General features: G+C 41.6%; 6 protein-coding genes across 8 annotated transcripts in view; 5 read left to right on the forward strand and 1 right to left on the reverse strand.

The window, feature by feature from the left end:
- The first annotated feature begins 205 nt into the window (after positions 1-205).
- On the forward strand, positions 206-2,630 carry LOC657825 (beta-glucuronidase). Its single transcript, XM_964260.4, has 6 exons — positions 206-459; positions 504-878; positions 927-1,093; positions 1,143-2,190; positions 2,237-2,375; positions 2,422-2,630. The coding sequence occupies exons 2-6, from the start codon at positions 507-509 to the stop codon at positions 2,604-2,606; spliced, it is 1,911 nt and encodes a 636-aa protein (XP_969353.1). The 5' UTR covers positions 206-459; positions 504-506; the 3' UTR covers positions 2,607-2,630.
- A 43-nt stretch (positions 2,631-2,673) lies between these two features.
- LOC657744 (beta-glucuronidase-like) lies at positions 2,674-4,919 on the forward strand. 2 transcript variants are annotated; one of them, XM_015983042.2, is made up of 6 exons: positions 2,674-2,747; positions 2,794-3,144; positions 3,201-3,367; positions 3,416-4,463; positions 4,510-4,648; positions 4,701-4,919. In XM_015983042.2, exons 2-6 carry the CDS (start codon positions 2,803-2,805, stop codon positions 4,883-4,885), a joined length of 1,881 nt encoding a protein of 626 aa, XP_015838528.1. In that variant the 5' UTR covers positions 2,674-2,747; positions 2,794-2,802; the 3' UTR covers positions 4,886-4,919. The 2 variants fall into 2 exon arrangements, with proteins under 2 accessions (XP_015838528.1, XP_015838529.1); XM_015983043.1 differs by lacking the exon at positions 2,674-2,747 and having other exon boundaries at positions 2,754-3,144.
- A 134-nt stretch (positions 4,920-5,053) lies between these two features.
- LOC103312110 (beta-glucuronidase-like) lies at positions 5,054-7,499 on the forward strand. The gene is made up of 6 exons (XM_008199143.3): positions 5,054-5,192; positions 5,239-5,619; positions 5,668-5,834; positions 5,884-6,931; positions 6,986-7,124; positions 7,174-7,499. Exons 2-6 carry the CDS (start codon positions 5,242-5,244, stop codon positions 7,347-7,349), a joined length of 1,908 nt encoding a protein of 635 aa, XP_008197365.1. The 5' UTR covers positions 5,054-5,192; positions 5,239-5,241; the 3' UTR covers positions 7,350-7,499.
- A 504-nt stretch (positions 7,500-8,003) lies between these two features.
- Positions 8,004-8,896, reverse strand: LOC657668 (uncharacterized protein). Its single transcript, XM_964115.4, has 3 exons — positions 8,549-8,896; positions 8,353-8,507; positions 8,004-8,276 (listed from the first exon to the last, which is right to left on the reverse strand). Exons 1-3 carry the CDS (start codon positions 8,614-8,616, stop codon positions 8,101-8,103), a joined length of 399 nt encoding a protein of 132 aa, XP_969208.1. The 5' UTR covers positions 8,617-8,896; the 3' UTR covers positions 8,004-8,100.
- Positions 8,377-14,255, forward strand: part of LOC657358 (uncharacterized) — a 61,041-nt gene continuing 55,162 nt past the window's right edge. The window contains exons 1-2 of one of the 2 annotated variants that reach the window (XM_001810906.4): positions 8,377-8,516; positions 8,905-8,962. The gene's annotated coding sequence lies outside the window, so the exon portion shown is untranslated. The remainder of the gene's footprint in view (positions 8,517-8,904; positions 8,963-14,255) is intronic. The other variant, XM_064357233.1, reaches the window with a different exon arrangement.
- Positions 12,079-13,599, forward strand: LOC657590 (scaffold attachment factor B2). The gene has a single exon (XM_015982961.1). The coding sequence runs from the start codon at positions 12,079-12,081 to the stop codon at positions 13,597-13,599; it is 1,521 nt and encodes a 506-aa protein (XP_015838447.1).

A 14,255-nucleotide genomic window follows, 5' to 3' on the forward strand; every position in this document is an offset into this window, starting at 1 on the left:
ACGTAAGAGACTTTCTCTTAACCGTTTGGCATATAATAATCATTTCGACTTTTCGGTTTTTTCTGTAATTAGTAATAATGCTTGATGTATCCGGGATTGCGGTAATCGTCAAGCAAGAATTTTTGCCACTTTTAAAATAATAATTTCCAGCAGTTATCGTTTGTCACACTTGACAATTACTTTTCGCTGATAAGATCAGACGAAGTATTTACCCAATTCCACAAGGAAGCGGGCAATAATAAATTTTAATTTAAATTGGATCCGGTTTAGTGTGACAGTTGCGGTAAAAACGGCTTGGTTGAGGTGCTCGTTACTTGAACCGAACGAACGAAAGGTCACGTCTTGACCTTAAGTTAATGCTTTATCAATGATGATAATCTAAAGTTGCAACTGATACTAGACTAAATAAATAAACAGAACACTTGGGTAAAGAACAGTCCTGGTCATTAAACTACGCGAGTAAGTTAAATATCAAGTTAGACTTCAATTAAGACCAATTTTAGAAAATGACGGTGGTACTACTACTAATAGTACTTCCGCTGCTGGGTGGCGTCCACTCGTCTGGGATTCTTTACCCAAGGGCTTCCGAAACGCGCGATTTAATTAGTTTGGACGGTTTGTGGAATTTTGCAGTGACAAACACCACTGACCCAATGAGGGGTCATTTAGACAATTGGTTCCGTGTCAATTTCAACACAATTGATCTTGATGTTCAAAAAATGCCGGTACCTTCGAGTTACAACGACGTTGGTACTGACACCAGTCTTAGGGACCATGTGGGGCCGGTTTGGTACCAGAGAAGTTTTTTTGTACCAAAGGGATGGTCGGGACAAAAGGTTTGGATTCGGTTTTCTTCAGTGTGTCGAGCGGCTGAAGTTGTAAGTTGGTACTTGGTGTCTTTAATAAATTACGAATTTCACACCTAGTGGATTAATGACGAATGGGTTGTGAGTCACGACATTGGCCATTTGCCGTTTCAAGCTGAAATCTCCAAAATTGTGAATTTTGGGGCCGAAAATACAATCACAGTCACTGTTGATAATACGTTAACTGCGACCACAATTCCACAGGGAAGTATTTCAGAATTGATAAGGTTTGTTGATAACAATCGACTCTTTAAACTTTTATCGGAAACTTTCCAGTGGTCGAGTCAAGCAAAGTTACACGTTTGATTTTTTTAATTATGCCGGAATTGACCGTCCTGTGGTCCTCTACACCACTCCAGCGACTTACATTGACGATATAACAGTCACTACAGACATTGATGGTACTAATGGTTTCATCAATTATTCGGTTGTGGTCGAAGGTTCGGATAAAGTGACCACGAAAGTGTCCCTTCTTGACAAAACTGGCAAAGAAGTCGCCTCAGACACTGTCCTAACCGGCATTTTATTCGTCCAAAACGCCACGTTTTGGTGGCCTTATTTAATGGACCCAAACCCCGGTTATTTGTACTCGCTTCAAGTCCAACTTTTGGACGCTTCCAGCAATTTGGTCGATAAATACACACTTCCAGTGGGAATTCGCGTCATTTCGTGGAACTCTACAAGTGTGACAATCAACAAAAAACCGATCTATTTGCGAGGTTTTGGCCGCCACGAAGATTCCGATCTTCGAGGAAAAGGTTTAGACTTGCCTTTAATAATCAGAGATTACAACTTGATAAAGTGGATCGGTGCTAATGCTTATCGCACCTCGCATTATCCATACGCTGAGGAAATTATGGACCTGGCCGACGAGTTCGGAATTATGATTATTGATGAAAGTCCAGCCGTAAATACGGAAAACTTCTCCAACGAGTTGTTGGAAAATCACAAGAAATCTCTAACTGAATTGATTCAAAGAGACAAAAACCGACCAAGTGTTATCATTTGGTCGGCAGCCAACGAACCCAGGACTCAATACAATGCCTCAGAAGCGTACTACAAGGAGGTGGTAGCCCATATTAAAAGTTTGGACACCACAAGACCTGTAACTGTGGTCAATAACCAACTACCAGACTCGGAATATTCGGGCAAATTTATCGACATTGCCTCGTGTAATGTGTACTACGGTTGGTACTCCAACACTGGTGACATTGACGTTGTCACCGCAAAAGTAAAAGAAGTTGCAACAAGGTGGAACAAACTCCACAATATTCCAGTCATTATGACGGAATATGGGGCCGATACACAGGAAGGCCTACATTTGGTAAAGTGTCAGGACTAGAGTCAAGCAGTACTTAACTAAGTTCCAGTTACCGGCATATTCCTGGTCCGAGGAGTACCAAAACACTCTTCTGTCACAGTACTTCCAAGCGTTTGATCAAATGCGAGAGGAGGGTTTCTTCATTGGCGAAATGATTTGGAACTTTGCTGATTTCAAAACTGCTCAAAGTACGATCTAAACTAAACCAGCGCTAGTACTAACACTGTGTTCCAGCATATACCAGAGTTGGCGGTAACAAAAAAGGGATTTTTACGCGAAATCGCCAACCCAAAGCCAGTGCCCATCTCTTAAGAAAAAGGTACTGGGCCTTGGCCCAAAATTTGGACAATGCTGAAGTTCCTGACGACCTTAATGAGTACATAATTAATACCAAAACTGTAGTCAAAGATGAATTGTGATTGCCAATAAAAATTTTATACCTCGTTTTGAGTTTTATTTTGTATATTTGTACTTATATAACTAATCTTATCATACGATCAAAATCATATCGCGACTAAACCGTAGAGCAAACATTTGATTTACAAACCTTGCCTTTTCAAGTAAGTACTACTAGCCCCTTTTTTTAATCTTCACCACTTTTTCCAGTAATTTATTATGTTGTTGTTGACTTTTTCTTTAATTATCTCTACTTTGGGTAAAGTCCACTGTGGTATTTTATACCCTCGCGCTTCGGAAAGTCGCGAATTGGTCAGTTTGGACGGTTTGTGGAATTTTGCCTTAGCTAACTTTTCCAATTCCGTTCAAAACTGGCAAGAGGTGAATTTCAAAGGGCAAAAAATGCCAGTACCGTCAAGTTATAACGATGTAGGTACCGATAAAACAGTCAGAGATCATGTGGGACTGGCATGGTACCAAAGAAAATTTTTTGTACCCAAATCTTGGAAGGATCAGAAGGTTTGGATACGGTTTTCTTCTGTGTGTAGAGGGGCAGAAGTTGTAAGTTTTGCCAACTGTACCATTTAAAGAGCTGCAATTAATCGTTGTTGTCTTAGTCAATTAATGACAGAATGGTGGCAAATCACGATTTTGGCCATTTGCCCTTTCAAGCCGAAATCTCGTCTGTGGTTAAGTTTGGTGCCCAGAATACGGTTGAAGTTGGTGTTGACAATATACTGGTAGCAACTACTATTCCGCAAGGAACTTTGGAAGCCCAGCCTAGGTTTTTAATTTAACGATAATTGGTTCAAATTTTATCGCAAAGTTACAGTGGAGGGATCAAGCAAAATTATACTTTTGATTTTTTCAACTATGCCGGGATTGACCGTCCTGTGGTCCTCTACACCACTCCAACAACTTACATTGACGATATAACAGTCATTAGTGACATTGATGGTACTAATGGTTTCATCAATTATTCGGTTGTGGTCGAAGGTTCGGATAAAGTGACCACGAAAGTGTCCCTTTTTGACCAAACTGGCGAAGAAGTCGCTTCAGACACTGTCCTAACCGGCACTTTATTCGTCCAAAACGCCACGTTTTGGTGGCCTTATTTAATGGACTCAAACCCCGGTTATTTGTACTCGCTTCAAGTCCAACTTTTGGACTCTTCGGACAATTTGGTCGACACTTATACTTTACCAGTGGGGATTCGTGTCATTTCGTGGGACTCCAAAAGTGTGACAATAAACAAAAAACCGATTTATTTGCGCGGGTTTGGCCGCCAAGAAGACTCCGATTTTAGAGGAAATGGCTTGGATTTACCCTTAATTATCAGAGATTATGACTTGATAAAGTGGGTCGGTGCTAATGCTTTTCTCACCTCGCATTATCCATACGCTGAGGAAATTATGGACCTGGCCGACGAGTTAGGAATCATGGTCATTAATGAAAGTCCAGCCGTAAATACGGAAAAATTCTCCGACCAGTTGTTGGAAAATCACAAGAAATCTCTAACTGAACTGATTCAAAGAGACAAAAACCGGCCAAGTGTTATCATTTGGTCAGCAGCCAACGAACCTAGGACTCAATACAATGCTTCAGAAGCGTACTTCAAAGAGGTAGTGGCCCATATTAAAAGTTTGGACACCACAAGGCCTGTAACTGTGGTCAATAACCAACTACCAGGTTCGGAATATTCGGGTCAATTTATTGACATTGTCGCGTGTAATATTTACTACGGATGGTTTTCAACTGCTGGTGATATTGATATTATCACAGCAAAAGTAAAAGAAGTTGTAACAAAGTGGAATAAAGTTCACAATATTCCAGTCATTGTCACGGAATACGGAGCAGATACTCAAGAAGGACTACATTTGGTAAAGTTTCAGGACTTGTGTCAAGTAGTACTTAACTAAATTCCAGTTACCGGCATATTCCTGGTCTGAGGAGTACCAGAACGCTGTGCTATCCCAGCACTTCCAAGCGTTTGATCAAATGAGAGAGGAAGGTTTCCTGATTGGTGAAATGGTTTGGAATTTTGCTGATATTAAAACCACCCAAGGTACGACCAAAACTAATCATTTGCGTAGATAATGCCTCAAATTGTGTTGCAGGCATTACCAGAGTTGGTGGTAACAAAAAAGGGATTTTTACGCGAAATCGCCAACCTAAAGCCAGTGCTCATCTCTTGAGGAAACGGTACTGGGCCTTAGCCCAAAGTTTGGACAATGCGGACGTTCCGGACGATCTTAACGACTATGTAATTAACACCGTAAAAATTGTAAAAAATGAATTGTGATTAAATTATTGCCAATTAAAAATTTTACATTCTATTTTGTTTTTTTATTGTTCTAATATTACGTGCCCTCGAAGTTTTAAACACTTCGGACCATAAAATTTTACTTCTTCCTATTTTTACGCCTTTATCTGATCAGCCATCACTGATTGACTCAAATCTGCTTAATCTCAACAACAGTTGGCATTAAAATGACCATGCGTAGCGAAAACAGAGATAAATTGATCCATTGTGTATCTTCTCCAAATAAATAGAACTTAAGTGAAATGATCAGCATCACTTAAATTACGACCGTTGCCACCTAATAACAGTGAGTACCACTTTAAGATTCGTTCATTCTTCTCATATAATTCCAGAAAATGAAGTTACTGACGATAAGTCTCACGATACTTTCCTTTTTTTTGGACAATGTCCACTCGTCTGGAATTCTCTATCCAAGAGCTTCCGAAACGCGCGATTTAATTAGTTTGGACGGTTTGTGGAATTTTGCATTGACAAACACCACTGACCCAATGAGGGGTCATTTAGACAATTGGTTCCGTGTCAATTTCAACACAATTGATCTTGATGTTCAAAAAATGCCGGTACCTTCGAGTTACAACGACGTTGGTACTGACGCCAGTCTTAGGGACCATGTGGGGCCGGTTTGGTACCAGAGAAGTTTTTTTGTACCAAAGGGATGGTCGGGACAAAAGGTTTGGATTCGGTTTTCTTCAGTGTGTCGAGCGGCTGAAGTTGTAAGTTGGTACTTGGTGTCTTTAATAAATTACGAATTTCACACCTAGTGGATTAATGACGAATGGGTTGTGAGTCACGACATTGGCCATTTGCCGTTTCAAGCTGAAATCTCCAAAATTGTAAATTTTGGGGCCGAAAATACAATCACAGTCACTGTTGATAATACGTTAACTGCGACCACAATTCCACAGGGAAGTATTTCAGAATTGATAAGGTTTGTTGATAACAATCGACTCTTTAAATTTTTATCGGAAACTTTCCAGTGGTCGAGTCAAGCAAAGTTACACGTTTGATTTTTTTAATTATGCCGGAATTGACCGTCCTGTGGTCCTCTACACCACTCCAGCGACTTACATTGACGATATAACAGTCACTACAGACATTGATGGTGCTAATGGTTTCGTCAATTATTCGGTTGTGGTCGAAGGTTCGGATAAAGTGACCACGAAAGTGTCCCTTCTTGACAAAACTGGCAAAGAAGTCGTCTCAGACACTGTCCTAAACGGCATTTTATTCGTGCAAAACGCCACTTTTTGGTGGCCTTATTTAATGGACTCAAACCCCGGTTATTTGTACTCGCTTCAAGTCCAACTTTTGGACGCTTCCAGCAATTTGGTCGATAAATACACACTTCCAGTGGGAATTCGCGTCATTTCGTGGAACTCCACAAGTGTGACAATCAACAAAAAACCGATCTATTTGCGAGGTTTTGGCCGCCACGAAGATTCCGATTTCAGAGGAAAAGGTTTAGACTTGCCTTTAATAATCAGAGATTACAACTTGATAAGGTGGATCGGTGCCAATGCTTATCGCACTTCGCATTATCCATACGCTGAGGAAATTATGGACCTGGCCGAGGAGTTCGGAATTATGATTATTGACGAAAGTCCAGCTGTTAATACAGAAGGCTACTCGAACGATTTGTTAGAGAATCATAAAAAATCCCTAACTGAATTGATCCAAAGAGATAAAAACCGGCCAAGTGTCATAATTTGGTCGGCTTCAAACGAACCAAGGACTCAATACAACTCATCAGAAGCGTACTACAAGGACGTTATTTCCCATATTAAAAATTTAGATCCGACTAGACCCGTAACTGTCGTAAATGCCCAACAACCAGACGTTGACCATTCTGGACAATTTCTCGACATTGCGTCGTTTAATTTGTACTCCGGGTGGTACATAAGTCCAGGCGATGTCGATATTATCATACCACATGTCCTGGAAGTTGCAAGGCGATGGAACAAACTCCACAATGTTCCGGTCATTATAACGGAATATGGGGCCGACACACAGGAAGGTTTACACATTGTATTTAGCTCCAAGAGTTCTAAACGTCGCCTTACTTTAAACAATTGATTCCAGTTGCCCTCATTTATCTGGTCGGAAGAATACCAAGAGGAGATTCTCAGCAAGCACTTCCAAGCTTTTGATCAATTGAGAGACGAAGGTTTTTTTGTTGGGGAAATGATTTGGAATTTCGCCGACTTCAAGACCGATCAAAGTAGAGAAAAATTACGTAATGATTGTACTTAATTGTTGCAATTTTTTAGCTTATACTCGAGTCGGGGGAAACAAGAAGGGGATTTTTACCAGAAATCGTGAGCCCAAAGCTAGTGCCCACTTGCTCAGAAAGCGCTATTGGGCTCTTGCCCAAAATTTAGACAACGCCAAAGTTCCCGACGATCTCAATTACTATATTTTTGGGACTGGGAAAGACGAATTGTAAATCACAACTTAATTTTTTTGAAGATTTTTCGTCTAATTAATTCAAAAATGTGCCAACACGTGGACTAGACACTTTATTGCTGTTTCATGTTGTAACAACTAATAAAATGTTATTGCTGAATGAATATTCAATAAAATCACGTTACATCATTCTAAAGAATTTAACTAGCGCTGTGACATGAATTCCAATTTGCAATTTAGAAAAACTAAATAAATAACTGAAACACGTGAAATGTAAGATAGAAAAAATAGGCTTATTATCCAAGAATATAAGACAAAAAGTTAAAATGAAATTGTTAGAACAAAATGGTTTCTTTACAACTAGTGAATGAACGCATTTTTTTTCTATTGTGTTCGGTCATAAAACAACTAAACCTATGTATTTCTTAAGTTTTGCAGTTGAAATAGTAACCATTTTATTTGCTATTTTCATTTGAACGCTCGTTTTAAAGGTGAATATTTGGTTGCGTAACATGTCAACTAAGATTAATTGAAATATAAGTTAAAAAGAAAGCATCTATGTATGTATTATTGTAGGCATAGTACAGGTATAATTTATTCTGTCTATAATAAAATCCAGTGTTTCCTGTTTTAGCCTATGATTAGCAAAAAACTGATCACTGATAAAGGGACAAGAAAAAAACAAAACAACGAATTATAAATTTATACAGTGTGTTACTATTACATAATCAGTTATACAGGGTTAAAAGGTAAAAACTTGGTAAATACTGGAAATTAAGGCATTTTTTCGCTCAATCATCACGTGGTGGCTCCACGACTTTTAAACACGCGTCCGCAAACTCTAGAAAAAGCGGTTCTTGCATAGCCATTTGCATAATCTTCTCCGGCTCCTTGGAATTGTTAATAGTGACCAACAAATCCCTCAAATGTGGATTACAAAGCAAATTTTTCAAATTTTCGTCCCCATCTAAAAAAAACGCCGTAACCTCAGCCACAGCCCAGAGGGCGCTTCAAAACGTCAACCACCAAATCAATCAACTCACTCAACAACTGCAATTTTTCAAAAGGCACTGTATCAGCCGATGTGTACCTGGCCTTCGTTTGGCTAATCTCAGCCTGTGGCAGTGCTTCTCCCCCATTCTTCACCCAAACATCACACTTGTTCTCCCTGTGTTTCCTACAACATTGCACGGAACAACTGGAAAACGTAAGACCCAACTGCTCAAAACCAAAACTTACTAGTAAACGAAACACGTGGGGCACTTATATTTGCCCTCCTCCTTGCAAATAACGCACGTTTTGTCCATTTGGTTCAGTAATAACACATGTCGGTAAAGTAGATCGCGACAAGGGCGGGGGCTAGATGGCGTCGCGACGCCGTGGCGTCGCTATAACAACGTGCGCGCTTGGGACGGGGAGAAGCGTCGCGACGCTGCTTCCCCGAAATCCAAACAGTTGTCGCGATTTCGTCGAAAGAAACGCGTGTGGCGTCGCGGCGACATCTGCACGACGCGTCGTGTATTAACAGTGGACGCTTTTTCAATCAAAATTGTTATCATTTGACGGTTTTTGCAAATTTTGGACTGGGTTTTTAGGCAGATTTTGACTGGGTGTCCACTCCGGAGGCCGGTTCCAGCCGTTTCGCGAAATTCGGTGAGTTTTTCACAAATTTGCGCCATTTTCCAAATTGAGGTTATGTTTGCATTTTTTCAAGCAAAAAAAGGTTCTACTGTATCAAGCGTGGGCGGAGCGCCCTTTCAAAAAAAATTAAATAATAAATTAGTTCTGATTTATTCAATACAACGAAACAATTTTTTTAATGCCAGATTGAATTAAACAAGTTAAAATTACTTATTTCAAAGATTATTTATGCAAATTTAAATTTATTATTATTATTAATGGTGTTTTGGTTACTTTTCTTATTGTTGGTTGTTTGTGCAACCGTTGAAAGCACAAAGAGTTTGTAAGTTTGGGATAAAGGGGGCCCATGTGTGTTGAGGCATTCGGGCTTAAACTAGGCCAATGAGGTTTAAATATTGATTAGTAATCAAACCTGAGGGGTTTGACCACATACAATTTTGATGTAGGATTTAATTAAACTAGGCATCCGGGGCCCCCGGAACTGTCTTGTTGTGAAGGAAACGGTCTATTGTATTCGGAGACAAATATTTACCGAATTCGCTGGAATTATTTATTTGAAACCGCGAGTTTTTAAATAAATTTAATTATTTCCCCGTTTCTAATAAAGAAAATCGAGCCGTATTGTTTCACTGACAAAACGTAATTATTGGCCGAAGGTTCGTCCCGACTTATCAGTTGTGCAGAGCGATTGGTTCGACGAATTGTAACAAAAAACCAAGCGTTTTTAATTGGTGTATGCTGGTCTAAAGTCGGGGATAGGCCACTCCTATTTCCATATTCGGCATCGATTTAGCGATTGATTTTCTTTGTTTGTTTGCTTGTTGTCGGAAAACAGGCATCGATCGTTGCATTTTCACAATGCTGTCCGAAAGGCCGTAAACTTCCAACTCTCCCTAAAAACGTACGACTGCTTTTAGCGGCCCCGACGGCTTTGCGGGTGTAATTCACTCTCTCGCCCCCGCCTTTAGCAGAAGGAAAACATTCTCCACGGTCGGGGATTATCGCCGAATTCACTTTCCATATTCGGAAGGAAACTCGGGGAAATTAATCGAATCGCGTGATGGAAATAACAAAAACATGATGGGTTGTTTTAACGAGATTTCCGCGCTCGGACACCGCTCGTAATTGTAACTTTTTGACGGAATGTGAGATTTTAAACGACTTGACAAAGTTGTAAGTGGATTTTACGGAGACGTGACATGGAGGGGTTCGCACTAATTTACATTCATATCGATATTAAAGTCGGGGATGAGCCGCGGCCGGGGGAAAATTGATTCCGCCCACATTTTCTTACGATCCCGTTCATCCTACAAATTGTTTCACTTAAAAATCTTCAGTATCTGGTTGAAAAACGTTCAAAAAAGGCAAAAATTATGTCATTTTCGACCAAATCTGGTGCTTTGTCGGTTAATTTAAGCGAAAATTTTGACTCAAATTTGACGAAATTTTGCTCAACAAGCCAAATCCAGAGAAACTAACATCAGTTTGCATTTATTTTTTAATTTTAGATGTGTTTTGACACGTTTTTTGCAAAATAAAACAGTCTACATTTTTTTTCTCTCCCTGGGTTTTATTTTTACTCATGAAATTAATATACCATAATAGTACGTTAATACCTTTTAAAAATTAACACAATCGAGGGTCCTACGCTCAAATATTTTTTTTTACGCTGGTTTCATCAAACAGTTTTGCTTTCCCCTCTTCAAACTCTCAAAAATACGCCTTTTTGTCCTTTATTTTTTCTCTCTGTAGGAATTAACGTAGTTAAAAAAATTTTTGACCTCTCAAAGTGTCGAACCAACTATTACCAACACTTTGAATCTTTCGAACTTTTTAAAAAAAATAGGTTATTAAAACTTGTTGTAGATTGTTTCTGTCGGAAAACTTGACTCACCTTTAACAGTTGTGCTAGCTTTTAAATTACAGCTTTATTGAATTGATTTTCTCTAAGTCTGCCTCTAGTTTCATTAAAAATGAACGCTCCTTCTCCGGGACTTTTAATCTTCACTTAGCTTGTAAAATATTTATTCTTTAAAATAGCAACAGGAAAAAATCGAATTTTCATTTGAAACAAACGCGCTCACGTATTTATTTAGCCGTATATATGAAATGTTTATTTCTTTTAACCGTCCTGAGGTACAGCGTATTTTTATTTCATCAAGACCCAGCATTGGAATTTAAAGCTACGTCGAAAAAGGCTACGAGGGAGGGAGTTGCCCGTTTTCTTTGCAAATATGAGTAGTTTAGTTGCAAGGTGTCGCTAGGTATAGTCTTGTCCCCGTTTCGACATTAATGGCGCATAAATATCCAGCTCGGCTCTTTGTTTTCCGTCGGGGGAGCCCCTCTGTCAGGAGCCCGCATAATTAGGAGCGCTGAGCGTCTGCGGCTGCACCCGACACGCCATCGTGGACCCGGTGACTTATGGCCTACATTTCCGCAACTCCTGGGGGCGGCCACCGCGCCGATCGAAGAGGAGAAATAGAGGCAAGAGGAGGCCGCCGCCACTGGACACGTTTTGGGGCATTTTTCACTTGGCGCCATAAATATGCACGCTCGACGCGTCTCTAACGTTGAATAATAATTAGGGCGGCGGCGGCGGCGGCGGTGGCGGGCTCCCATGTTTCATTTATACGCCGTCGCCGCAGATGTGTACAACTTCCGATGCCAATCAACTAAATTACTAAACAACTTGGACGATGAATTTAATATGACTTTGCTTTGAAACTCGCTATACCCACCTATCGTTAGTTTTTTGCCGCGTCTTTCAACTTGTTATCGGAGTACAAATTGCTACTGGTGGACGAGATAGCAGGCGACGAAAGGAAAATAACCACCAAAGTATACAAGTCTTATCTGTGGACTACAATGATTCCGCTCCGGCTTATCCTTGCAAGGAACCTATCTGAATGTGTGTGCTGTGTGTTACAACAAAACGACTCGAAGCTCCCCATTTTATTACTGTGTCTGTTGGCTGTTGTAGCACAATAGTTGAATTTTTTGGTACTAGCTTTGCCCCCGCTACCAAAAAATTTATTTTGCTACACTGGCCTTGCTTGTGTTCTAACAAAAGTCTGATTTTACGCAGGTAAATAATAGGATTTCCTGCAATAGTATTTAAAAAATAACCAATGGCCGAGTCCAAGGCTGTTGACGATTTGCTCCTCGGTGATGGCTTCTCCATTGTCGATAGTACGAAAGGGGACGCTCCCGAATCCGAATCCAAAAAGCGATCATCGAAGGACAAAGACAAGGAGAAGAAGCCCGAAGTGAAGAAAGAAAAATCCGAGGAGAAGAAACCAAAGGAAGAGCCCCCGAAGGATGACACCAAAGTCAACGGACACGACACCAAAAGTGACGCCCTCCTCATCACAACGGAGGAAGATTTGGACATGACCGAGAAGGACAAGAAGAGCGAAGCCGAAACCAAAGACGAAGACTCCAAGCCGAAGAAAGACTCCGAAAGCGGCAGCAAAGAGAAGGACAAACCAGTCGATAAGAAGAAACAAGGCGACCTCTGGGTCTCCAACATCACCCGGCATGTCAAGGCCACCGACTTGAAGAAACACTTCTCCCGCCATGGCAAGGTCCTAACCGCCAAAATCGTCACCAACGGCAAGTCCTTCTTCGGCTACATTCTCATGGAGACGTCCGACATCGCCAACAAGTGTGTGCGGAGTCTCCACGGCTCGACCCTCGACGGCCGCAAACTCACCGTGAGCCGTCAGAGACCCGACCAGAGGAGACCCATGACCGAGCGCAAGCCCACAGTCAAGTCCAGCAAGACCGAGCGCAAAACCGAAAAAAAGTCCGACGAGAAGAAAACCGACAAGAAAGACGACGCCTTGGCTGCGGCGAAACGCACGGAAGACCGACTTCGCCGCGAAATCGACTTCCACAAGCGCGAAATCACACGACTAAAGCGCTACCTCACCGACGAACAACGACGCTTGCGAATCGAACAACAGAAGAATCGTTCGCTGGGTCGGGAACTGCAAGAAGCCGAAGCCAAACTCCGCGACGAACGCAGAAAAATGGACCGCGAACGCGAACTGTTCGAGAAGAACCAACGCACCGACCGGGTCAAGCTCGAAAACGACCGCTCCATGATCAAGAAGGAGCTGGAAGAAGTGAAGAAACTCCGCGAGTATCTCAAGCGCAAGCTGGAGGAAGAGGCGCGTCCGGTGGACCGGCGGCCGCGGGCTTCGTCACCGTACGCCTACTCGTCGAAGAGGTTCCGGGAGTCGTCGGGCGGCGACTCCAAGTCCAAGTACGTGGAGGAGCGGACGAGGACGCCGCCGTCGCCCCCGAAGCTCTCCTCCAGGTCCAAACGCTCGCCGGTCAATTCCTTCGTGGAGAAGGATCGAAGGCCGCATCATTATAGCATGTCCGAGAGGGAGGAAGTCCGCTCGTTGGTGATTCCGGCCAAGCCGTCGGCACCGGCCGCCCCCAGGAATATATGGCCGTCGTTCCACCAGGAAGTTTGGAGGGTGCCTCCGGGGACGGCGACCAGTTCGCCGTTTTCAGGCCAGTCGTATAGCAGACAGTCCGAGTATAGTAGCTCCACGTCGAAGGGGCCAAGTTATTCGTCGTCGCAGAGGGAGTTCAGCAAACGCGATCATTATACGAGCAGTTCAGTTAGGAAGTATTAATTGTATTGGTTTAGTTGTAGTGTTGCGTTTTTTGGAAATAAAGCCGTAGATTAGAAGAGAAATTTTTAATAAAGTATCGTCGTAACCTTATTTGAAGTCGTTTCGTGTAATTTGCCAAGTGCGAAATTTAATTTTGCGAAGCGGAACTTTCATCTCATCTCTGGATAAAATGAGCAATATATTCCGACATTACTTATTTTATTAGATTAAAATCTACCAGAACAAACTAGGATACGAATTACCAAACTAATGGCGGAATTATTGTGCAGACCTTTCACTTATCTCGATTTACATTTTTAACAGGGATTTGCAGGGCGAGGGTAAGTCGCGATTATATGCATCCTCCTGCTCGAATAAATTTTTTTCTTCTCTCCCGGTGTTTTATTTTTACACCTACCTTTCCAATCCGAATCAATATCCCATAAAATGGCGTTATTACCTCATAAAAGGCCAAATTATTAGTACGATTACACACCGTGTCTTTTAGCCGAAGGACCTACGCTCAAATAAATATTTCAAAAATAGGCCTTTTTCTCCCTTATTTTCCGCCCTCAGTAGGAAATAACGTACTTTCATGCAATATTTGGAAGGTGAAAGCGATATTTTCCGTTGCGGGGCACGAATTAGGTTTGCGCTTGTTTTCGAGACTGGGAATA

Source organism: Tribolium castaneum, chromosome 6 (assembly GCF_031307605.1).
Source record: "Tribolium castaneum strain GA2 chromosome 6, icTriCast1.1, whole genome shotgun sequence".
Classification (NCBI taxonomy): domain Eukaryota; kingdom Metazoa; phylum Arthropoda; class Insecta; order Coleoptera; family Tenebrionidae; genus Tribolium; species Tribolium castaneum.

Bases quoted from the DNA above. Each gene is read 5' to 3' on its own strand.
- LOC657590 (XM_015982961.1), top strand. From the start codon at position 12,079: ATGGCCGAGTCCAAGGCTGTTGACGATTTGCTCCTCGGTGATGGCTTC.
- LOC657744 (XM_015983042.2), top strand. From the start codon at position 2,803: ATGTTGTTGTTGACTTTTTCTTTAATTATCTCTACTTTGGGTAAAGTC. The intron at 3,145-3,200 runs GTAAGTTTTGCC...TTGTTGTCTTAG, and splicing joins TGTGTAGAGGGGCAGAAGTT to TCAATTAATGACAGAATGGT. The intron at 3,368-3,415 runs GTTTTTAATTTA...GCAAAGTTACAG, and splicing joins ACTTTGGAAGCCCAGCCTAG to TGGAGGGATCAAGCAAAATT.
- LOC103312110 (XM_008199143.3), top strand. From the start codon at position 5,242: ATGAAGTTACTGACGATAAGTCTCACGATACTTTCCTTTTTTTTGGAC. The intron at 5,835-5,883 runs GTTTGTTGATAA...GAAACTTTCCAG, and splicing joins AGTATTTCAGAATTGATAAG to TGGTCGAGTCAAGCAAAGTT. The intron at 6,932-6,985 runs GTATTTAGCTCC...AATTGATTCCAG, and splicing joins CACAGGAAGGTTTACACATT to TTGCCCTCATTTATCTGGTC.
- LOC657668 (XM_964115.4), bottom strand. From the start codon at position 8,616: ATGGACAAAACGTGCGTTATTTGCAAGGAGGAGGGCAAATATAAGTGC. The intron at 8,508-8,548 runs GTAAGTTTTGGT...TACGTTTTCCAG, and splicing joins CCCACGTGTTTCGTTTACTA to TTGTTCCGTGCAATGTTGTA. The intron at 8,277-8,352 runs GTGAGTTGATTG...CGTTTTTTTTAG, and splicing joins TGAAAAATTGCAGTTGTTGA to ATGGGGACGAAAATTTGAAA.
- LOC657825 (XM_964260.4), top strand. From the start codon at position 507: ATGACGGTGGTACTACTACTAATAGTACTTCCGCTGCTGGGTGGCGTC. The intron at 2,191-2,236 runs GTAAAGTGTCAG...ACTAAGTTCCAG, and splicing joins CACAGGAAGGCCTACATTTG to TTACCGGCATATTCCTGGTC. The intron at 2,376-2,421 runs GTACGATCTAAA...ACTGTGTTCCAG, and splicing joins TGATTTCAAAACTGCTCAAA to CATATACCAGAGTTGGCGGT.